This window comes from Schistocerca serialis, chromosome 6, assembly GCF_023864345.2.
Source record: "Schistocerca serialis cubense isolate TAMUIC-IGC-003099 chromosome 6, iqSchSeri2.2, whole genome shotgun sequence".
Classification (NCBI taxonomy): Eukaryota; Metazoa; Arthropoda; class Insecta; order Orthoptera; family Acrididae; genus Schistocerca; species Schistocerca serialis.
In genome coordinates, this window is record NC_064643.1 from 653,240,080 (window position 1) to 653,265,400 (window position 25,321).

The 25,321-nt window shown below is 41.2% G+C and overlaps 1 protein-coding gene across 1 annotated transcript in view; it reads left to right on the top strand.

The window, feature by feature from the left end:
• LOC126484007 (uncharacterized) overlaps positions 1-25,321 on the top strand; it is an 88,916-nt gene that overhangs the window by 24,482 nt on the left and 39,113 nt on the right. Inside the window, exon 2 of the mRNA XM_050107326.1 lies at positions 20,836-20,964. Coding sequence (XP_049963283.1) covers positions 20,836-20,964 — 129 coding nt within the window. The remainder of the gene's footprint in view (positions 1-20,835; positions 20,965-25,321) is intronic.

A 25,321-nucleotide genomic window follows, 5' to 3' on the forward strand; every position in this document is an offset into this window, starting at 1 on the left:
ATCCCATTCTATACCTGGTAGATTGAAGTCTCCCCCTATTACAATAGTATGATCACGAAACTTCTTCACGACGTTCTGCAGGTTCTCTCTGAGGCGCTCAACTACTACGGTTGCTGATGCAGGTGGTCTATAGAAGCATCCGACTATCATATCTGACCCACCTTTGATACTTAACTTAACCCAGATTATTTCACATTCGCATTCGCTAATAACTTCACTGGATATTATTGAATTCTTTACTGCTATAAATACTCCTCCACCATTGGCGTTTATCCTATCCTTGCAGTATATATTCCATTCTGTGTCTAGGATTTCGTTACTGTTCACTTCCGGTTTTAACCAACTTTCCGTTCCTAATACTATATGCGCACTATTTCCTTCAATAAGAGATACTAATTCAGGAACCTTGCCCTGGATACTCCTGCAGTTTACCAATATTACGTTGACTTTTCCTGTTTTTGGTCTCTGAGGACGGACGTTCTTTATCAACGATGATAATGTCCTCTCTGGTAAGCCGTCAGGTATTTTATCGTTTCGCCCAAGGGGGGGTCCCTCTAACCTAAAAAACCCCCGTGTGCACGCCACACGTACTCTGCTACCCTAGTAGCTGCTTCCGGTGTGTAGTGCACGCCTGACCTGTCTAGGGGGGCCCTACAGTTCTCCACCCAATAACGGAGGTCGATGAATTTGCAACCATTATAGTCGCAGAGTCGTCTGAGCCTCTGGTTTAGACCCTCCACACGGCTCCAAACCAGAGGACCGCGATCGACTCTGGGCACTATGCTGCAGATATTAAGCTCAGCTTGCACTCCGCGTGCGATGCTGGTTGTCTTCACCAAATCAGCCAGCCGCCGGAAGGAACCAAGGATGGCCTCAGAACCCAAGCGGCAGGCGTCATTCGTTCCGACATGTGCTACTATCTGCAGCCGGTCACACCCAGTGCGTTCAATAGCTGCCGGAAGGGCCTCCTCCACATTACGGACGAGACCCCCCGGCAAGCACACCGAGTGCACACTGGCATTCTTCCCCAACCTAACCGCTATTTTCCTAAGAGGCTCCATAACCCGCCTAACGTTGGAGCTCCCTATAACTAATAGGCCCGCCCTCTGTGACTGTCGGGACCTTGCCGGAGAATCGGCCACTGGCCCAACAGGCGAGGCATCCTGTGGTGGCTCGGAAACGATGTCATCACCACTAGGAAGCACCCCGTACCTGTTGGAAAGGGGTAAGGCAGCTGCCACGCGGCCAGATCCCACCTTCGCCTTTCGGCCAGGCACGCGCGAGCCCACCACTGTCCGCCATTCACCCTGGAGTGATGGCTGACCGGTAAGATGCTCACTGCCGGAAGACGCAGCGACATCAGGGGTTCCATGCGATTCCAAGGCCACCGAAGTAGGCATAGGTCTCACCACAGTTGCCCCAACGCCACTACGAGCCGACGCCTGCGCCTCGAGCTCGATGAGCCTAACAGACAAAGCCTCCACCTGCCCCCGAAGAGTGGCCAATTCTCCTTGCGTCCGCTCACAACAACCACAGTCCCTACACATGACTATGTTTACCCTACAAGCGAACAGTGTACTCGCCTTATTAGCAGCAGGAAATCGAAGTGCTCTCTCACTGACGGTCTAACCGACACTGAGCTGTTCTAACCAAACAAACAAAAGCCTGTACGATACGAGGGTCAGTAGCAACGGCGATACTGTACACTACACTGTTATTAAAATAAACGGTTGTGTCTAGTAGGCACTCAAACACGCAAGAAATTACAAAAATAAAATAGTAACTACCCAGATAACTGAAAATAAGTTGTACCTGTTTGAAGCTCGTAAAAATGTGTAACAAGCGAACGGTGTACTCGCCTTATTAGCAGCAGGAAATCGAAGTGCTCTCTCACTGACGGTCTAACCGACACTGAGCTGTTCTAACCAAACAAACAAAAGCCTGTACGATACGAGGGTCAGTAGCAACGGCGATACTGTAATGAGGAATGAACAAAAATGTTGTCTATGGTTGTTCTACTGTTCCCTTGCACTCTCGTTGGAAAAAATACAGTTTGCATAAGATTATATGAATTAAGGAGGTCTACCAGCATCCTCTTCCTTGCACAATCACTTATACAATTTATATTGAAGTCACCACATATAACTAACTTTTTGAATTTCCTATTAAGTGAACCAAGAACCTCCTCTAGCTTTAGCAAAAATTTTGTGAAATCGGAGTCTGGGGATCTATAAATAACAACAGTTATAAGTTTAGCTCTGTTAAATTGAACTACACCTGCACAACATTCAAACACCTTTTCAGTGCAGTACTTTGAAACATCAATTGACTCAAATGAGATGCCGTTTTTCACATACATGGCTACTCCCCCACACCGTAAAGAGCTCCTCGAAAAGCTGCCAGCCAACCTGTATCCTGGTAAAGGAAGCCTCTGAATTATCTCCTTATTTAAGAAGTGTTCAGATATACCAATAATTTCAGAGTCAACATCTATCAGCAGTTCACTAACTTTATCTCTAATACCTTGTATATTTTGATGAAATATACTAATTCCCTGATTACTCGGATACCTAAGCTTTGTCAAAAGTGGTTCCTTTGTTAGAGAGACTTCCCTTAAGCAGGAATACCTATCAGCTGACTTCAATCTAAAAAAGGTGCAGCTCTAACACCCACTACTGCAGGAATTTTCCCATGAGTGATCCCACCAACCCCACCTATGCTGTCACCTATAAGCTTTGCTAACCTTCCCTTCCCATACTTGTTGAGGTGCAGGCCATGTCTAGTGAAACCCGTCCTGCTGATAGACTCCACCGACACCACTGAAATGTGCTTGCTGTCATCAGCGCACCCCCAAGTCTCCTGTTATTACGCCTGATGGCTGTATTAAGATGATGCCGATCGTGACGCTGAAACAGTTCCACGAAATGCACATTCGTGTTGCCAGTCTGAGTGGCTATCTTTTCCAGGTCACCATCTATGTTATACTCCCCATCCCTATCAATGCTATTACCAGCCCCACCCACAATCACTACCTGATCCTCTTTAGTAAAATCCCTACATAACCTCCCTCCTGAGCCAATCCTGCATTAGGCTTCACAATGCTGGTGACCCAGTACTCACTCCTCAGCACTTCCTGCAACTGCTGGCCTACACCTCTGCCATGAGAACTACCTAACAGCAGAACCTTCTTCTTCCTCTTTGACTTTGCAACTGTTCTAGCCACCGTAACTACTGAGGCCTGCTGCATACTTCCCACATATACAGCTACTAGAGATTCCTCTCCACTAGACTCTGACAGTTGGTCATATCTATTGTAAACACCAATAGTAAAACTATCTGAAAATCTTCTTCTCCTAGCAGATCTCTTGCCAACAGCCAGCTCCCATAGCCGTAGTTTTAAAAAAGGAGTTTGTGATTACTAAGCCCATACTGGCACAGAAATCCAAGAGTTGTTTCCCGTTCCTGTTGGCCTCCATATCCTCTCCAAATTTACCCATAACCTTTTCATACCCTTCTGTTTGATTTCCAATCCTGCCATTAAAATCTCCCATGAGCAGAACACTGTCCTTGTCCTTTACTCTAACAACTACATCACTGAGTGCCTCATAAAATCTATCCATCTTATCTTGATCTGTCCCTTCACAATACGATTATACTGACACAATCCTAATTTTCTTGCTAGACACTGTCAAATCTATCCACATCAGTCGTTCGTTTACATACCTTATTGCAACTACGCTGGGTTCTGTTTCTTTCCTGATGAAAAGCCCTACACCCCATTGTGCTATTCCTGCTTTGACTCCTGACAGGTAGACCTTGTATTCTCCCACTTCCTCTTCTTTCTCACCCCTTACCCGAATGTCACTAACAGCTAAAACGTCCAACCCCATCTTACTTGCAGCCTCTGCCAGCTCTACCTTCTTACCAGAGTAGCCCCCATTGATATTAATAGCTCCCCATCTCGTTACCATTCGTTTGCCGAGTCGTATCTTGGGAGTCCCTGGTTTGTCAATTAGAAGTGGGACTCCGTCACCTCCAAAGGTTCGAGGCATTTTGCTCTGATTGTTGCCAGCATCATATTTATAGTACCAGGGAAGCAGGTTGCTAGCCTTACTTGCCCTGGGTCCCATTGAGTTTTACCCCTAACGGTTGAGGGACTAACCGGTGGATTTGGTAGTCTTTGCCGTCTGAGCACAAAGGTGGCCACGACTCGGAATATGTCCGAGATGCCCAGCCTTATTCCAAAGTAACTGGTCTCCCGACTGTCAGGACCACTTACTTGGCCACTCATACGTTGCCCGTGGTTCATGAACTAGGACATGATACCAGGAACCCACACCATGAACTACAAGGAAAGCCACTTCTTTGAGGAAAAAAAAACCGCTTCTTTTACAGTTAAATTAATAGTCTAACATCTGCTTGAATACTCATTATATTTCAAAGAAAATGCTTAGTTACAGCTATAAAAACATAGACCTGTTTATTATGCACTACTGATTCTTGTGTGGCTAAAAACAATTTTCAGTCATTGACTGTAGACAGTAGATAATTTGTAGAATGTTTGGTTAGTGAGGTAATGTTTTAATTCTCTTTTAAACTGAAAGGGATTTGCAGTTTTCTGCATTGTATTATCTGGGAACTTGTTGAATACCTTTGCACTTACATATGTACATAACTACGCTCTAAATAAGGAGATTAAAGGCTCTATAAAAATTATTTTTGTGCCTTGTATTGTGATTGTTCAAATCCTGAAGTTTTGTACACAAAAACGTGTTTGTTAATGTGTATGAAATGAAGATTAACCTGACACGTTCCACATAATTACGAAGTGTCGTTTTCGTGATCTGCAGTATGTAAGAAAATCGTTTTCATTTTCAACAACAAAAATCATTAAGCAGTAAGTGTATTGGGAGGTGAATTTAAGGATCCCAACATGTTTGAAAAGGCCTTTGCAAATGTTTCATTATCTACTTCACACAATATTCTTACAGCTCATGTATGCTGTATAATTACTTTATTTAGTTTAGATGCATTGGCCCAAATGATATTCCATAAGACAACAGGGACTGAAAATATCCAAGATAAGCCAAACCCTTGTCTTCATCTCAGTGCAATAAGACTTAACTTCTGAGAACAAAATATGCTGATTACACGATAAAATGTATAAATCTGAAGGCTCTCAGTTCAACTAAACATCTAAAGATAACAATTACGAGCAACTTAGACTGGAACAATGACATAGATAATGTTGTGTGGAAGGCAAACCAAAGACTGTGTTTTATTGGCAAAACACTTAAGATACAAGAAATCCATTGATGGCCAAAACAACACTTGTCTGTCCTCTGCTAATGTCTTGCTGTATGGTATGTGACCCTTACCAGATAGGATTGGTGAAGGACATCTAAAAGTTGGGCGGCAGTCATTAAAACAAAGGTGACTTTCATTGAGGTGAGATCTTTTTATGATATTTTAAACACCAACTTTTTCCTCCAAATGCAAGAATATTTTGTTGATGCTCCCCCTTCATAGTGAGAAACGACCATCACAATAAAAGAATAGAAATCAGAGCTTGCACGGAAAGACGCAATTGTTCATTTTTCCCGTTTGCTGTTTGAGAGTGGAATGGTAGAGGAATAGTGTGAAAATGTTTCGATGAACAATCTGCCAGGCACCCAAGGAGCTGACTTGCATTGATTGTTGTCCCTGGCAAATAAGGAATACACCATTCTTCCCCCAGAGACAGAAGCCATTTGTTTAACGATTGCTTGAACTTTTCTTTATTGTTAGACACATTTGTCAGGAGTGGTGTTCAATCTCAAATGTGGCCATCCACTTTTAGGTTTTCCACAATTTTGCCTAAATCAATTAAGGAAAATATTGGGTTGGCTTCTTTGGAGAGGATATGGCGGAATTCCTTCCCAGTTCTTCTCCTGTCTGAGTGTGTGCCCCATTTCTAATGAGCTAGTTATTGGTGGGGCATTAAACTCAAAATTTCCTTCCTTTTTTTCTGCTTGTTTGGAAAGTGTGTATATGGCCAGGGTTTGACTGCTGGTTTGTTTCTGGATTATTAAAAGAACTGTATTTCATTGCCTGTTACAGTTTTGTCAAGGAAATCCATGTCTCCCTTCTTGTAGGCCTAAGACAAAATATATATTATCATCAACTCTATTCGCTGAGTCTTCTGGTTGTCATTTATCTTTTTCAATACTCACTGTCCACATTGTACTTAGTATTTCTGTACCAAATCTGTAGAGTACTGGCCTGGAAATTTTCTGAAAGTCATTCATAAGTTCAGATATCATTACCCAAGCATGCCTCAAAGAACTGGATCCACTCACACACTTCCATTGCTGACCGCCTTGGCCTTCCGTAAATTTCTTGCAGCTTTCTTGCACCAAACACTACTCGTAAGGTTGTAGCCATTACTGTTCTTATCCTGTGGCAAAAATGCTGCTGTATTTTGCCCCTCCAGTTCCAAAAATCTAAAAACGCTGCGCATTTGCCCTCGGCAAGAGAGTTGGTGCTATGTGCCATGTTTGCATATTAACTCCTGCTAAAGGATTGGTTGCACCTCGGTAAACAATAATACACTCTACCACATCATTTGTGAGATAGTGGAAGGGGATCACCACCTATGTCTTGTAGCTGATTTGATAATGGAGACTGCTTTAGAACAAGTGGAAAGCTAAGAAGAAGCACAAAACTTATTTCATATTGAGATTTATAAAGTAGTTGTCCTGGTGTAGATTTATAGATTACAGTTAATGATACCACTGTATTAAAGATGAATGTTTCTCACGCATACATTTTTTGCTGACTTCTCTTCAAGCATCCTTTGTAAAAAGACTCTGTGACACACGCCATGCACACATCATTTTTGTTCTCTTGAGTGACGATGTCATTTTTGGAAAAAGCTCTCTTCCAACAATTTATATCATCAATAACAGAACTTTTTGTCACTTGTGTAATGTTAACTTCACTCTTCTAAATTATGTGTGTTTAAATAGTTGAAGTGACCTTGTATCCTTCTTAATGACAGTCACTAGTGTCAGCTGCACCAAACGATCTGATTTTTTATAACCACCAGGAGTCTAAAAACAACATGTACAATATAACTACGAGATAAAGGAATGAAGATTGGTAGCTGTATAACACAAGACATCGGCTTGTCTCACTAGCAGATAGTTGGTTGCAGATTAGTTAGTTATTTGTGTGTTTCGTGGATCATAATTGTGACCCTCCACATTGACTTGGAATCTGTCAGTTATAATTCTTCAGGCTTTCCCAGCAATCTGTTGACGTAATGAGGTGTTGGGTATTCTGCCAGATACCAGTATTGTCCACGCGCAGTGTTTCGACAGCATGATTCATTTTCTTCATCAGGTGCTACCTGAGACTGTTAATCAAGTCGAACAGTTCCAATATTTATGCCTACTGTCTCCCCTGCCCATTATCTGTTCTGGATGTTCCACCTGTGATCTGTTTCCACTAGAAGCATCCTGAGACATTCCATCTTCAGCCCACGTCTGTGGCTGGTTCTAGATGTTCCGTCTGCTCTCCATTCACACTAGAACTGATTGAACTCAACAAAAAGAAGAACTGAGAAGTGAGTGTGCGGAATGAACTGTAGATGGAGCACCAAGTGCGTGGCACTGAGAACAGAATGCCAGATCTCTGTGAGGTGCACCAGCTCACAACCAGGTGCACCAGAGAACATCTCAGGACACTTCTAGTGGAAACAGATCACAGATGGAAAGCCCAGAACAAACTATGGCCGGAGGAGGTAGCAGACATTTTTAACTTCAAGGTCTGTTATTACCTGTAATGCCAAAGTTGCAGATCTTAGATGTTTACATTCTACAGTGTTGACTTCCAGTTCAGGTTCTTATCAATATAAACACTGAAGAATATTGAATATTTTGCTTCATTTACATATTTTCCCTTATCCATTATTTCTGGTGATTTGACCAGGCCTTGTGGAGTATCTTCTTAGCTTGAGTGTCATTTCATGTTTTCAAGCAGTCTTTGCAACTTCTACTATATGCTTCAGGTACTTGTGTCAAATTTTGTATTAGATTGGAACTGTTTTACGCCATTGAGTATGTTGAATAAAATGGCTAAGGCTCTTTCACAAGTCATCTCTCAGAAATTAAAGGCATATTCATTGCGGTCTTCTTCAGGTCTACCTGCACTGGTGCTGAATTTGAAGATGGTGACTGGTGGACTGGAGCTTTGTTCAGCAAGCATTGCTTGGCTTGAAATTGGTGAACATGTTGCTCCATAAATCAGCACTTCATACTGCTTACTGCTATATAAAATTTGATCTTGGTGAGTCAGATACAAGCATGTAAAGATGGCCTATTCAATCCAGTTTAGTGGCTAGCCTCTTTGGAAAAATACTCTGGTTGCACATATAATACAGTTTTCTCACTTTAGCACCAGTTGAGTCATTTGCAAAACAAGATCACTTGTGAAAATCACTGGAGATAAGTGTTTGGGCAGTGATCATGTTGAGTTGCTCTCTGTGGAAAAAGACCATCAAAGTGTTTTTTCAGAAAGGAAGAAGCTAGTTTCTGGGGAAAAACTCTTGATTCCCCCCCCCCCCCCCCCCCCCCCTCTCACCCCCTCTTTCCTCCATCTGATGACAACAATGCTTACATTACAGTTGAGTGTGATAATCTCAAGTATTAACTACATTGTCAATAAAGTTTCATATGTTGTTTTTAGTGTTGTAATCCACAACTGCAAGTCTATTCCTTACTTGCCCCATGAAACGTACAGTTTAATTCCATTTAACATTATCATTTTTAATCGGCTGCTTGTGTGTTTCCTCAATTGAGTTCCTCCAGCTAGTATTTTAAACATTTTCTTCTTCTTATCCACAGTTTTTTTAGTAACTGGTTCTTCTATTTTATGTATGCTGTGGGATCTGTTGTACTGTAGTGTTTCGACACAGTTGCTTTTGTGTTCAACATATCTTAATGGAGTTTGGTGTAATTGGTTAATCCTTGCCCTTGCTGTCTTGGTTACCTTTCCAAAAGTTGTTTGTTTCAAATTATGTCAAATGAAGTCATCTCCATTTTCAACACCGTTATGAAATAAAGATCCATAACCCAGCATTCCTATTTTCTTTTACTGAATATGTCAAATATATAGACACATTTATCTCTGAGATCTGTCCAATAACTTCTTGACGACAGGAACTAATTCTTTACCTAAATACAAGTACTATTTTTTAGTATCAAGAACATAATTTATCTTGTTGATTAATTATTGTACTAAACATGAGGATAGGTAACTAGTGGTGTACCTGCAGTTCATGTACATCATTAGCAGTGCAGATAATGCTAAGCACTGTATTGAAATGTTCATTCATTTTAACATCATGAGATGTATGTAAGTTATGGGATGCTGAATCAAGGAACTATGCTTATATTCTTTGTTTGCAATGTGTTTACTAAATATTTATCATTTTTAGAAATGCTGGGATGGTTCCTTTGAAAGAGCATGGCTGATTTTCTTCCTCATCCTTAAAACATACCGATCTTGTGCTCAGTATCTGATGACCGTGATGTTGATGGGACATTGAGCCCTGCTCTTTCTTCTTACATTATTAGAAAATGGAATTTGTTTTACTTTTATTAAAAATAACTAATAGACTTGACTAACAACAGTTTGAAAACTTCACTGTTTTACATGCTTGGACAGGTCCAGAGCAAATCTACCATTTGTTCTGTTCTGAAATATCAAAAAATGAATGTGTGTTATTTTATTATTATCATTATTTTTTTGTTTATTTGGCCTTTGAGTGTGTACTCAATTTAGCCATCAGCAATACTTAGTGACAATGTACACGTAATTGAATAAACAAATACAGAAATGCATATTTACAAGAATAAAAAGCTTAAGTGTTACAGTTTTGTACATAATGTTTTTAAAAATTGAATTGAATTGAATTGGAAAATAATTAAAAGTGTCTTGGCTTACAATTCACACCAATTCTGAAATACCTTCATCAGCAAGACATATCTATAATTTACGTACACCATTAAAACCTACAGATTGTAACCAGTACTCTTGATGAAGTTAACTATCACTTTGTATAGATGAACGTCTTTAGTACACAAAAGAGAAGAAGCTGATTGAGGAAGATGGTAGCCCATACTCAGCAATGTCTTCAGAAAGACCAACCGTTCACGGTCAAATTTGGGGCACATAAATAAGATGTGGTTGATATCAGCTTCCGACTCAGGATCACACTCACATGCTGGTGAACTGTAAACGTTGATCCGATGTAGATGTTGTGGGAAAGAGGCATGATTGAAGCGGAGTCTTATGATGGTAGAAATCGTGGATCGGTCCAGATGTGTCATGAACGACGGCTGTGAAGGAATCTGAGGTTGTAGCACTGTGCAATAACCGCCTTTTGTCTGTTGAGAAACGTTCCACATTTCCTGCCATTGTTGTCTTGCGTGATCCTTGACTTCACGTAAGTAGTCTGTATAAGGAAGGTGCAGATCCAGGACGGTGCCTAAGGTTGCCGCTTGTTTGCCTAATGCATCAACTTCATCATTATAGAGGATACCAGAGTGGGAAAGTACCCACAACAAATGGATCGTCCGGCCCGTGCGTGTGCTGCGAATATATTCAGATATCACATCCAAGATATAACTGTTGGTTGTTTTGTTCCATTGACTGTACTGAATGTTTTTAAGAATGCTTTGCCAGTCAGATACTATCAATATCTTGGGGAAGGAAGTGCTACAGACAAACTTAAGTGCTTCCAAAACTGCCACTGTCTCCGCCATAAAAATAGAAGTGCTCATAGGCACTTTCCAGGTTTTGCGGATCTGGATCTGAGGGCAGAAAAAGGCACATCCTGTACATTCTTCTTGCGGAATTTTGGAGCCATTGGTATATACACAGAGAAAACCCGGCCATTGTGCTTGAACGAGACGATTGAAGCCAACATTGACATTAGTACTGTCCATCCAGCTCGTACTTAAATAATGGACTGGGATCTGAGAGCAGAGCGTTTGAAGATCAAATTCAAAAACAGAAAAAACATTCTGATCATTGTTGTAACTTTAGTTGTCAGTAATACATTGTTGTATAAATGTAAGATTTCTTGAAAGTGAGCTGAGTTGAGAGGGAGGGCAGTATTGAAAACAATGTGTCGTAACTTTAGTTGTCAGTAATACATTGTTGTATAAATGTAAGATTTCTTGAAAGTGAGCTGAGTTGAGAGGGAGGACAGTATTTAAACAATGTGTCCAGTATCAAAACACACTTGATTGGTTACTGAGTAAATGGAGTAAGGCAATAATAGATGAAGAAGGTTGCAATTATGCAGAAATAACAAAGAGCTTGGGTGGAGGTGCTACAAAGTTGGGTGTGATGAAGGTTTGCAAATGGTAATGAGAAACTGGGTCAGCCAAGAACTGGTAGAAAGCTAGTATTGACTGATCATGACTGTCATAGAATCTGCCATCTTCCTCTCCAAGATTGTCAACCTACTGAAAAAAATGTAAATGTCATCATCAAGAATTCAGTGGTTGAAGTTTATGATCAAACTGTGAGACAGAAATTTTATGAAAATGGTTCGCAAGTGAGGACTCCAAGAAAGAAACCTTATCTGAACAAAGCAGAGAGACAGAAACATATGCCGTGTGAACCAAAGCGATGTTGTTCGGACATGGAGGAGATACAGAGAGACAGGAACTGTCGATGACATGCCTCGCTCAGGCTGTCCAAGGGCTACTACTGCAGTTGGTGACTGCTACCTATGGATTATATCTCGGAGGAACCCTGACAGCAAAGCCACCATGTTCAGTAATGCTTTTCGTGCAGCCACAGGGCATCATGTTACCACTCAAACTGTGTGTAATAGGTTGCATGATGCGAAACTTCACTCCTGACGTTCATGGCAAGGCCCATCTTTGCAACCGCGACACCATGCAGCGCGTTACAGATGGACCCAACAATAAGCTGAATGGACCGCTCAGAATTGGCATCATGTTCTCTTCAACGATGAGTGTTGCGTATGCCTTCAACCAGACAATCGTCGGAGACGTGTTTGGAGGCAACCCAGTCGGGCTGAACGCCTTGGACACACTGTGCAGTGAGTGCAGCAAGGTGGAGGTTCCCTGCTGTTTTGCGGTGGCATTATGTGGGGCCGATGTACACCGCTGGTGGTCCTGGAAGGCACTGTAATGGCTGTACGATACGTGAATGCCATCCTCTGGCTGTGTAGCCATATTGGCAGCATATTGGCGAGGCATTCGTCTTCATAGACGACAATTTGTGCCCCCATTGTGCACATTTGTGATTGACTTGCTTCGGGATAATGACTCACTCGACTAGAGTGGGCTGCATGTTCTCCAGACATGAACCCTATCAAACATGCCTGGGATAGATTGAAAAGGGCTGTTTATGGACGATGTGTCCCACCAAACACTCTGGGGGATCCACGCCGAATCGCCATTGAGGAGTGGGACAATCTTGACCAACAGTGCCTTGATGAACTTGTGGATAGTATGTCATGATGAATACAGGCATGCATCAATGCAAGAGGACGTACTACTGGGTATTAGAGGTACCAGTGTGTACAGCAATATGGACTACCACCTCTGAAGGTCTCGCTGTTTGGCAGTACAACACGCAGTGTGTGTTTTTTGTGAGTAATAAAAAGGACGGGAATGCTGTTTATGTTGATCTCTATTTCAATTTTCTGTACAGGTTCCAGAACTCTCGGAACCGAGGTGATGCAAGACTTTTTTTTTTTTTATATGTATATAACCATTTCCGTCTTTATTAGTACAGAGAAAGGGACCCCCAAGATCAATAAATAATTTATCTATTAGGCATTGTTCACATTCGGAATGTAAGAGCCCCTAGCATGAGTTGGTGTTAAGCGTACTGACTTTACACAATTCGCACTTGCTGGCTAAATGATGAATATCTTTATATAATGAAGGGAATGTGAGGTGGCAGCACACCTTAGCAAGAGTTTATAAGACCTAAGTGGCCACCCAACAATGAATCATGAAAATAATGAAAGACAGAAGGCACAAGTTCTGTAAGTAAACAAATTTTAGTTTCAGCTAATTTACCAACCTCACAATACAGTTTATGTTTTCTCAACAAATAATTGGGAACCATCTCCCCAGCAGACAGACACTTCCTGAATAGGCCAAAATAAGGATCCTGATCGTGTTTAACCTTGAGATCAGTAAAGAGCTGGAGTATCTTGGTTAAGACATTATAAACAGGAGAACTCACCAGTAGTGGACACCCTTCACTTTCCTGAGTTCCCTCATCAAACATGTGACAGCAACCTGATTATTGGAACCTTATTATGACAGACTTGGAAACAAAAGGTGTATATAAGAATGGGCCACCTAGCAATTCTACTGGTTTTCCTAGGATGTGCCAAAACCCAACTCAAGGCTTGGATGTTGGTCTCCAAATCAGATTCGCTGTGCTCGAGATAAAATTTAAATTTCTCAAGAGAAAATGAGACAGCCAGTGCCTCACATTCATAAACTGAGTATTTCAACTTGGGATGTACTAACCTCCTTGAGGTAAAAGCTAGAGTGCGCCTTTCACCTGACTCCTCCTGTAAAAGTACAGCGGAAACTCCACCATTTGAAGCATTAGTCTGAACTGTAAACCTCTTCCCAAAATCTGGAATAGCCAATACTGGAGGGTTACAAAGGGCAGTTTTGGTGGCTTCAGAGGTGGATTGCTGACTCTCTCCTCAAACAGAATTTCCCCCTTTTTTACAGAGATTATTAAGGCGGGCAGCAAGCGGAGCAAAATTAGGGATGAACTTCCTAAAACAGTTGCCATACCGGTGAATCTGGCCACCCCTTTCTTATTCTACAGGGAGCAAATTTTCTTAAATCAGAAGTATGTTCTTGGTCAGTCCTAATACTGTCCCTGGAAACCAGGTGACCCAAGAAAGAAACCTGCTGCATAGTGAGTGGAACTTTTGATGGCTTAAACATTAACCCTGCAGAACGGAGCCCCAGTCAAACCTGCTGAACATGAGAAAGATGTTCTCCAAGGAATGACTATAAACGATGACATCATCAAGATAATTATGTACACAACCAGATTTAAGGTCGCCCAATTCATGATCTACAAGTCGTGAAAGGACAGCAGACCCAATAACCAAGCAAGGGGCAAAGGGGTACCGGATTCAGATCAAGTACAGTAAAATAGCTACCTGCTAAAATAGCACCAGCAAGCGAAGTGAAACAGTTATGGAGATCAAGGAGGGGATCTGTCTCCCAAGATAACCTTCTCATTAAGGACTGTATCATCAACAACAGGCCTATAATTCTTGTCTTGTCCCTTAGACACCAGAAATATGAGAGATGCATACAGAGAAGTTGAAGTTCTAATAATGCCAATCCGCAGCATATTGTCAGTCTTTTGCCTCGGTATTCTCATATTAGCCCCCCTAAGTGACAATAAGGGGCATTATGCACCAGAGAATCATTGACCAAATGGATTCTGTATTGAATTTGATTGGATACACCCCATTTTTTATTAGTAAGTACATTGGGAAACTGGTCTAAAACAATTATTAATTGTCTAGTCTGACTGCCATTAAGGTGATTAAGGTCGAATTCCAACTGTCCTCTTTATACAGAATTGATATTATTAACGAAATGACGAGAATAGACAACTATTTTCACAGAGCGACAAAATTTAAAAAAGGTGCTACTCACAAAGTCAAGAACCAACCCCATTCATTGAATGAAATCACACTCAAGCAAGGAGGTCACTGACAGTTTATTAACTACAGTTAGTTTACAAAATTGTTAAGGCTTTCGTGGTCACTTGTTGAGCCTGTTGGCTTCTGTCTCGGGTTCTCCGGTCGACATTTGTCTGAAGATTTTTCTGACGTTTCGCCACCATGAGTGGCTGGGGCATTGTCACAGTTTCACTGTCCATTGCCAGTGGTGGACTGGAGCCAAGCTCGTGCCCACAGACTATTTGTACCTTGCACGCCAAAGTCCAAGGGCTTCTCCATGGTCATTTCCGATGTGGTTCTCCTCCTGCTACCTGCAGCTGTCATTTGCTGCAGCACAGGAAGCCAGGATCCCTTTACCTAGAGGCTTTCTTCTTTCTTGTTGAAGCAATTCTCATTTTTGTGTATTTCTATAGCTTCTCTGAACAAGTGGATGTAATAGCTCTTCTCTACAGTCAGAACTTCAGTGCCAGTGAATTTTACTACGTGGTCAGTCTCACACAGCACCTGCTGTGCCATGGCCGATTTCTCCACCTGCCTCAACCTGCAATTCTGTGATCCTGGTGTTGATTGATCATCCATTCATTCCAACATAAACTTTTCCACATGTGCGTGGTATGCAGTATATTTCCAGCATTGCAAAGTGACTCCTTTTTATCCTTTGCCGATTCAAGACATTCTTTGATCTTCTTTATTTGTTTTTAAATAGTCTTTACACGATGTTTGTGCAATATATGGCCGATTCTGTCTGTCGTTCTGGGAATGTATGGTAGAAAGGCCATAACTGACATTTCTTTTTCTGATCTGTCACTTTGCTGAGTGCTTGACTCTGCTATACTTCTAACATAACTTGTGGTGTACCAATTGCTTCTCAGAACACTTTTTGCGCTTTGCATTTCACGCCTGAGGTGCTGTGGCTCACATATTTGTCTTGCTCACATTACAAGCGTGTTGATCTGCGTCAGTTGGTAATCTGATAGTTTGTGCAGGTATAGGTCTGTGTTTTTCAGTTTTCGATACATGCTGTGTCCCAGGTTTTCACCATCCCTAGATATTGTAGTTTTTTTTTTACCTTTTCTACTTCCATGGTAAATTTTATGTTCGCATTGAGGCTGTTCAAGTGTCTTAGGAAGTCACCAAGTTGTTCCTCACCATGGCTTCACACAATGAAGGTATCATCAACATATTTATATCACACCTTAGTTTTACAAAGCACTAAGTCCAGTGCCTGTGCTTCGAAATGTTCCATGAAGATGATGGCCACCACTGGTCTTAGAGGACTACCTGTGGCGATACCTTCCAGCTGTTTGTGGAAGTTTTCATTCAACATGAAATAGTTCACGGTGAGACATGTATGAAAGAGCATTGTTATGTCTTGCGGGAAAATGGAACTGATGTGCTCTGAAGAGTCACTGAGTGGCACTTTCGTAAGCAACGAAACAACATCAAAGCTGACCAGGATGTCATGTGGTGCAAGTTTTAGTTTCTTCAACCTCTCAGTGAAACGTCCTGAGTGCTTTATGTATTTGTCAGTCTTCCCCACATGCAGCTGGAGCAGAGAGGCCAAGTGTTTTGTCAGTTTATATGTCGATAAGCCAGGAGTGCTAACTATCGGTCTTATTGGAACATTATTCATGTAGATCTTTGGTAATTCGTACAGTCGAGGTGGTAGAGCTCCTGTGTTGCACAGGTTGTGACTCGTATTCCGTACGATACTCTGTGTCAGATCTGCACTTAATTTTTGGTATGTCATCAGATCTAATAGGTCCCAGATCTTCTGCTCATACATTTCAGTCTTCATTACGATGGTCGTATTTCTCTTATCGGCAGGCAGTACCAATATACTCTTGTTGGCATTAGGATTCTTAATAGCTTGTACGTCTTCTTTCTTCAGGTTGCAAGCTGGTGGTTTTGCCCAGTGCAGTATCCTGACTGTTTTGGTGCATGTTTTGTCTGCTCTTTCACAAGGAAGGGTCTGAATGGCTGCTACGCTATTAGCAATGATGTCCTCCACAGGTATAGTTCTTGGGATGATAGTGAAATTCCCTCGCCATGTCAGTCTGCTTCCGCCACCTTGCAAACTTTTTCTTCTGTTGCTCAGTGCAGCGCTCGAGTTTGTTCTGCATGCTCCTGTGAGTGATGCTGTTGATCTTTTCCCATTTGATTCGATAAATTCTGCTACTTAGTTGATAGAAAATGTCCAAAAGTTCCTCATCCGTTCTTGCCAAGTATCTCCGTGTTGTGTGAATTCACTCATGAAGACAGGCTCGTTCCATTCTGTTGTAGATCCGATGTGCTTGGGTGGTGGTGAATAGGAACATTTAACAGGCGCTTGACTTGGCACCTTGTAAACAGATACATTGATGATACCTTCGTTGTGTGGCACCATGGTGAGGAACAGCTCGATGACTTCCTAAGACACTTGAACAGACTCAGTGCCAACATAAAATTTACCATTGGAAGTAGAAAAGGGACAAAAAACTACTGTATCTAGATGTGCTGGTCACAAGGGATGGGAAAAACCTGAGACACAGCATGTATTGCAAACCGAAAAACATGGACCGATACCTGCACAAACTATCAGATTACCACCTGAGCCAGAAAAGAGGCATGATTAATGCTCTTGTAATGTAGGCAAGACAAATATGTGACCCACAGCACCTCAGACGTGAAATGCAATGCATGGAAAGTGTTCTGATGAGCAATGGATACTCCACAAGTTATATTAGAAGTATAACATAGTCAAGCACGCAGCAGAGTGACATATCAGAAAAAGAAATGTCAGTTATGGCCTTTCTGCCATACATTCCCAGAGTGACGAGCAGAATCGGCCATATATTGCACAAACACTGTGTAAAGACTATTTACAAACCAACAAAGAAGGTCAAAGAATGTCTCAGATCAGCAAAGGATAAAAAGGACTCTCTTGCAATGTTGGGAATATACTGCATACCATGCACATGGAAAAGTTTATGTTGGAATGAGTGGATGATCATTCAACACCAGGATCACAGAATTGCAGGTTGAGGCAGGTGGAGAAATCGGCCATGGCACAGCAGGCGCTGTGTGAGACTGACCACGTTGTAAAATTTACTGGCACTGAAGTTCTGACTGCAGAGAAGAGCTATCACACCCACTTGTTCAGAGAATCTATAGAAATACACAAACACGAGATTTGCTTCAACAAGAAAGAAGAAATCCTCAAGGTAATGGATCCTGGCTTCCTGTGCTGCAGCGAACGGCCGTTGCAGGTAGCAGGAGGAGAACCTCACTAGGAAATGACCAAGGAGAATCCCTTGGATGTTAGTGTACCAGGTACATATATTCTGCAGCTGTGAGCTTGGCTCCAGTCCACCACCAGCAATGGAGGGTGAAACTTTGACAATGCTAACCGCTCATGCTGGCAAAACATCAGAAAAATCATCAGACGAATGTTGGCCGAAGAACCTGAGACAGACAGAAGCCAACAGGCAGTACAGTGAGTTTAAATGCCAAAGAAAAATTGCAAACTGATAAACTCCCCTGCATCTCACCCACCAGAGGAAACTCCTGGCCATTGGCTACATGACCTACATGACATCCCTGGGAGGAGAGGCTTATTGGAGAGAGCTTACATGAATTTTGAAACTTGAGATACCAACTATAGTCAAGCAATGAAACTGAACTTCCAAAATCCAAGAGGCCGCAAACAGATGTTTGATTGAGGTGGCAGCAAACATACTGAAGTGCAAGTTTATTGAGAGCACAAATACCCGTGCAATGAGCGGGAGGCTTACAAAAGGAGTTTTAGACCATGTCAGGCAGCATCAGCTGTTACGTTTAAGGTCTACACCTAACTGGGCATTCATGTGCTAAATGGCTATGGAAAAAACACCAAAAACGTTTGCCTCCTAATGAATTAGTAGATGACTGACAATAGTTGTTACTTTGGGTAGGGCAGACTTGTTGAAAGCCCTTACACTGATCGCTTTGCCATCTGTGAATCTAAGTGCTTCTGTAGAAGTAACTAATTCATTCAACTCAGAAAAGATAGTAGGTTTTCAGGCTAAAACAAGACGTGACCAGTCTTCCAGTCTCGTACATTCCAAAATGTTTGAAATGCTATCTTGTTCAGTAGTTTTCATTTCCAAGATAGAGACAGTAATACGAACACCCTCGATATGTGGAAACAAGGTTTTGGTAGATGCTTGCACCTGGCAATAATGTACACACTCGAGCTCATTCCAGATGCATGGGAATCTTCTCTCTATTATATGAGCTCTGACGTGCCTTGAAGTTGGCTGATCCTGAACTATCTCTTACAACAATATACTTAACAAGCCCTTCAACAAAGGGTAAAGTAAAGAAAGTATAACAGAATGTGATATTTGCAATGCATAAGCATGAAGTTCAAATCGGACAGTCAACCACAATACTTCATAAACTTGATTCAGTTGATCAAACAAAGGAAAATCCAGGAAGGAGGGTAACAATACCAGAGAAGGAAAGTTGCTACTCACCATATAGCGGAGATGCTGAGTCACGATAGGCCTAATAAAAAGATTCACACAATTAAAGCTTCCAGCCATTAAGGCCTTTGTCAACAGTAGACACACGGTGCCCTACTCGTCACTATTGTTGCCACCTCCCTGTACACTAACATTCCTAATGCCCATGGCCTTACTGCTGTTGAACACTACCTTTCCAGACACCCTATGGATTCCAAACCAACAACCTCCTTCCTAATCTCCATGATCAACTATATCCTCACCCACAATTACTTCTCCTTTGAAAGCATAACCTACAAACAAATCCACGGTACAGCTATGGGCACCCACATGGCACCATCCTATGCTAACCTATTCATGGGCCATCTAGTCGAATCCTTCCTAAAATCCCAGAATCCTAAACCCATCACCTGGTTCAGATTAATTGATGACACCTTTTTTGCTATCTGGATTGAAGGTGAGGATACCTTATTCACATTCCTCCAGAACCTCAACAACTTCTCCCCCATTTGCTGCACCTGGTCCTACTCAACCCAACAAGCCACCTTCCTAGATGTTGATCTTCACCTCAGAGATGGCTACATCAGTACTTCCATCCATATTAAACCTACTAACGACCAGCAAGACCTCCACTTGGTTAAACACTAATCTCCTCCAATACTGACCGCAAAATTTTCCAGTAATGGTCCTTGCGTACGCAGAAATAATGAGGACAAACTGGAAGAGTCTAGGTTCGCACAGCATGAATAAACAGGGAAGTGCAAATCCACTGAAGTTAATGGGAGGGCTCTTTCAATACAGCAGTGTGATTAGCACTACCAAAAGTAGTGAGAAGTCAACCTTCGATCTCAGCACAAACCGAACTAATGGCTGAAGGAACCATTGTGCAAAAACCTATACGTTACCCTCATGCTGTGCCCCTCCCATCTGTTCTCAACTCACAACCCACTGCCAGCCTATTTCCAACTCTCTGAGCCAGCTTTCATCTGTGAAAACTGCAAGTTAAATTTGTGCTGTGTATTGGAGTGCCAGTGGAAGAAGGCACCAGGAAGAAAGAGATAAAATGAACTGGAGCTCACCATCTGTATTGCTGCCTGCATTCGACGTGACACCATTGCAGTCTGTCCAAGTGGCTAGAGATATTGATTATATGTCCATGAGGTGTGCTTTCTTGTGTGAATGTGTATGTGTTTTCTTTTCTGAAGAAGGCACTAGCCGAGAGCCAGATATGTAACAGTCTTTTCATTTGTGCCTGTCTGCAACTCATCACAGTGAGTAGCAACGTACCGTTTTCAGAATATTATTGATGTTCCTACCTGGACTTTCAATTTTTCAGTGAATGTTGTGTGTTTTATAAATAAAATGTGGAATTTGCAGCCTTGGTCACAATTTGGTTTATTTCAACCAATAAACTATTTTAGCTTTACAATCAAGCATTGTTGATTGTTGTAAAGTCAAAATCATTTATGTGTTCAAATAAGCTAGAGTCTGCAGATTCTACAGTTCATTTAGGTGTCTAGCTCGATGATCTTCTCCAAAGGTCAAAGCATCTGTAGTTAATGGATGTGGTTTCTTTTTTTGTTTCAGTGTCTGTCCTGCTATCTGTGCAATGGTTATTATGGTCCATGCTTTGGTGAACCAGTCTGTGCTACATGCCACGCTTTTGTTTTTCCAGAGGACTTGTATTACACCGTAGCAGTTGCAGTACTCAGTGAGGTATATGACTGGCTGTTGATAATATGTAGCAGTACTGTCAGCATCTCCAAAAGCACACTGTTCTTTTGCTGGTAATTTTAGGAAGCAGACTAGGAAGAGTTCAGTTGACAGTAGTTAATGGCAAATCGCACATCGTATGAGCTTTTTATTGAAATTGCTATTTGTTCCATACTGGTGCCACCTAAATGCACATTTAGCAATGTACCATATGCCACAATACAATATTACTCGCTTGACTCTCAAACTTTTAAGACCATGAAAATGCTGGACGAATAGTGAGACTGAATATGTTATGTCTGGACATACATGTCTCGGGCATGTGCACTTAATGAGCATGGCTGACCAACAACTCCCAACTTGTAACTTCCCACTGACTACGTGACTTAATATACCAAGTGTCCACTGAACATAACAGCAACAATAATAATTCAAAATACACTGTCAGTGAGCAAAGATTAATTATAATTGCTGCGGATGACTTAACTACCTGTAGCTAGATCAATATACAGGGTGTGGCAGTCAAACCCGCATTTTTTAAATGAGTGTAAAATAAACATGGGTAAAGATATCAAAATTGTTTCATACTATCTTATTCTACATTAAAAAGCATTTAAGAAACATCAACACATTTTTTTTTTCATTGTTTGAAAATAACATCAGCAAGATGGTCCATCATGGCATTCTTGTAGGCAATTTACAAAGCTGTCCATCACATGATGGAGCATACCCTGAGGAATTCTCTCGGTTTCCAGCCAGATTCTTGCTTTGAGATCATCAACATTATGAGGTCTTTCTTCGTACACTTTGCTCTTAATGTAACCCCCATAAGAAAAAGTCAAAAGTTGTAAGGTCGGGTGAACGGGGGACCAAGCAATCGCTCCATTCTTGGAAATCATCCGGTTAGGCAAAACTTCATTCAGAACATTAATGCTCACGCGGGCTGTGTGTCTTTTTGCTCCATCTTGTTGAAATAATGTTTCATCATTCACTGCATATTGACGAAGCTGAGGTATGAAGGTGTCCTTAACGTTGTTGAATAGTGCTCAGCATTCACGGTAACAGATTGCCCTCTTTCGTTCTCAAAAAAAATAAGGGCTTATTATTCCTGATGAGGACATTGCACACCGAAATGTTACCTTGGTTGAGTGCAGGGGTTTTTCATGGGGTTGGTGAGGGTTCTGATCACTCCAATATCTAAAGTTCTGTTTGTTCACACATCCACTGAGGTGAAAATTTGCCTTGTCACTCATCCAGAGGTTGTGAACAAGTTCCTCGTTTTCTTCAGTCATTTGCAAAAGACTATCTTAAGTTCTGTTTGTTCACATATCCACTGAGGTGAAAATTTGCATCGTCACTCATCCAGAGGTTGTGAACAAGCTCCTCATTTTCTTCAGTCATTTGCAAAAGACTTACACAGAAATGCTGTCGGACCACAAAGTCATCATTATTAAAAGCGTTAACCACTAGGTTTTGAATGGGTGGTGATGTAAGTCCAACCTCAAAACCCTTTGGACAGTCCTATCAGAAATTTTTTTTTTGACCCAAATTTTTATTTCATTAACCAAAGGCACTGGCCTATTAAAATTAACTTGAAAATGCGCCTGGAAATGACGCTGAGCGGCTACATAGCTACCACTTTGGTAGAATGCTTTCACTGCAAACGACTGTTGTTGCTTAGTCCACTGCTCCATGGATACTGAAATGCTTTGTTTTGAGGAACACATTGGTGACCTTGGTTACTCCCCCCCCCCCCCCCCCCCCCCCTGCACTACTTCTAATGCTTTCGTGCACTAACAATAAATGCAGGTTTGACTGCCGCAACCTGTAATAATCAGTGTACAGCAATGCTAAGGAATACAGAAAATGTCAAAAAACAGCAAATATTCAGATTTCAGGATATAGTATCCTCCCACATCCCCATTTCAAAAAATAATTTTCACTTGGAAGTTTATGGAAACTTAGAAGTTTCAGTGTGAAATTAACTAAAATATGACCCCAGTACATAGGAATGATAAGTTAAGAGTGTGTGCGAGTGTATACCTGTCCTTTTTTCCCCCTAAGGTAAGTCTTTCCGCTCCCGTGATTGGAATGACTCCTTACCCTCTCCCTTAAAACCCACTTCCTTTCGTCTTCCCCTCTCCTTCCCTCTTTCCTGATGAGGCAACAGTTTGTTGCGAAAGCTTGAATTTTGTGTGTATGTTTGTGTGTCTATCGACCTGCCAGCGCTTTTGTTCGGTAAGTCACCTCATCTTTGTTTTTATATATAATTTTTCCCACGTGGAATGTTTCCTTCCATTATATTGATACACATAAAATTATGTACACTTAACAGACACTGCTCTGTGCAAACAGAACTTCAGAAGACAAGTACAGTACAATGTCCAAGAAAAACATAAGTGGAGGAAAGTAAAAAATGCAGTTGTTTACAGAACTTGTTTATCATAGACAAGAGCTACCCTGAAAGTAACAGACGTTTTGGCCTGTTATTGTCATAGTTGTGGGTGGGGCTACAGCCATCTTCTCATTACCATAACATTCCTACACTCAGTACGCATCCAGCAGTGGCAGCGTATGATATGTGTCCCTGCTACTTTGCTTTCTGTATCGTGTCAAAATGTGTGCTGCAATAGAAAATCTTGCCACTTGTGAGATGTGTTCTGTGAGTAGGTTAGTGTTAGCAATAAAATGCAAACAAACTGAAATTTATCATGACATTTGTGATGTGTGTGAAAAAGAGACAATGAGTGAAAACTGTGTGAGGCAATGGTGCATTGATTTTTAAAAATGGCCATACCAGTGTTGATGATGATGAGGACTGTGGTGGTAAGCATAATCTTGTGACTCATGAACTGGTGATGGAAGTCAATGACAAAATTTGTGAAAATCGTAGTTTCACAATTATGGAATTTTTGCAACATTTTTCCCAAAGTTTCACAGAGTTTACTGCATGAAATTGTGGCGGAGAAGCTTGGTTAGCACAAATTTTGTGCTAGATGGGTTCCCAAAATTCTAACAGAAGACCACACAAAGCAGAGACTGGCTGCAGCACTTACCTTCCTTGAATATTCTGCCAAAAATGGTAACAAAGTTATTGATTGTATCCTAACTGGGGACAAGACTTGGATGAAGCATGTCATTTGTGAAGCAAAAGAAAAATTCTCCCAAGAAATCAAGGAAGTGTTTGCAAATGCTTTCAGCAAGAGAGGTCATGACTACTGTGTTGTAGGACTCTAAGGGAGTGGTTCCTGTCTATTTTCGTGAACTGCTCAACAGTTAACTCAAAGAGATACCATTATACAGTGACAAAGTTAAGGTGGGTGGCACAAAATAAACACCGGGGAAAACTTAGTACAAAAGTTTTGTTTTTCCATGACAATGCATGTCCACTCAAGGCCTGTTGTACCTGAGAGCTTCTACTGGGTTTTGAGTGGGAGTGTTTGATCATGCGCCATACAGCTCGGATTTGGTGCCAAGCGACTACCACCTCTTCCCAGCAATAAAGACATGGCTCACCATACACAGCAATTGATACTGACACCAAACTGCGTGCTAGTGTAAACCAGCAGTTGAAATCGCAGGGGGCAGATTTCTACAGAGATGGAACTGAAAAAACATGACTGTAGTATGATAAGTGCCTCAATTTGAATGGTGGTTATGTAGAAAAATAGCTTAAGAGTGTACCTTTAAAATCTCTGTAATGAAGTTTGTTTTTTTCATATCGTTTAATTTTTATTGCAAAACATTTATTACTTTCTGGGTAGCACTCGTAGTAATTAACATGAGGGTAGCTCTTAAATGATAGACACATTTTAGTGTGAAAATCTTTAACTATCGTTCTATAAAAACAAATACATGTACATAATTAGACATTTAAGAAATATTGTTATTAACATAATGTAATTAACAAAATGACTACAAATGTATGTGAAGTTAATCTTCTATCTACCAATTCCAATGTAGCATAGAATTGTTTTTCCATCTACTCTTCAAATGCCTCTTCACAAAGAAAGTAATAAACTTAAAATCATGAAATTATTGTCCCTCTTATGAAACAACCTTATTATGTTCTGAAGTGCGTACTTAAAGAAGATCATCATCAAATACTTATCATGTGAACAAAAATCAGATTCTTACATAGCCGTGTACCAAGATTAATTATGTACTGTATGAAATGTACAAGCAAGATGAATTATTTTTTTAAATTATTCACATAAATATTAAAAAATAATAAAGAAGAAAGAAAGTAGAAGGGGATGAGACAAGTTTGTGGCAGACAGTTCACGTGAGTGAACACACATTTGTACATGAATACTGCAGAGTTTTGAGTATCCAGGCATGAACACATTTTACATTGCAC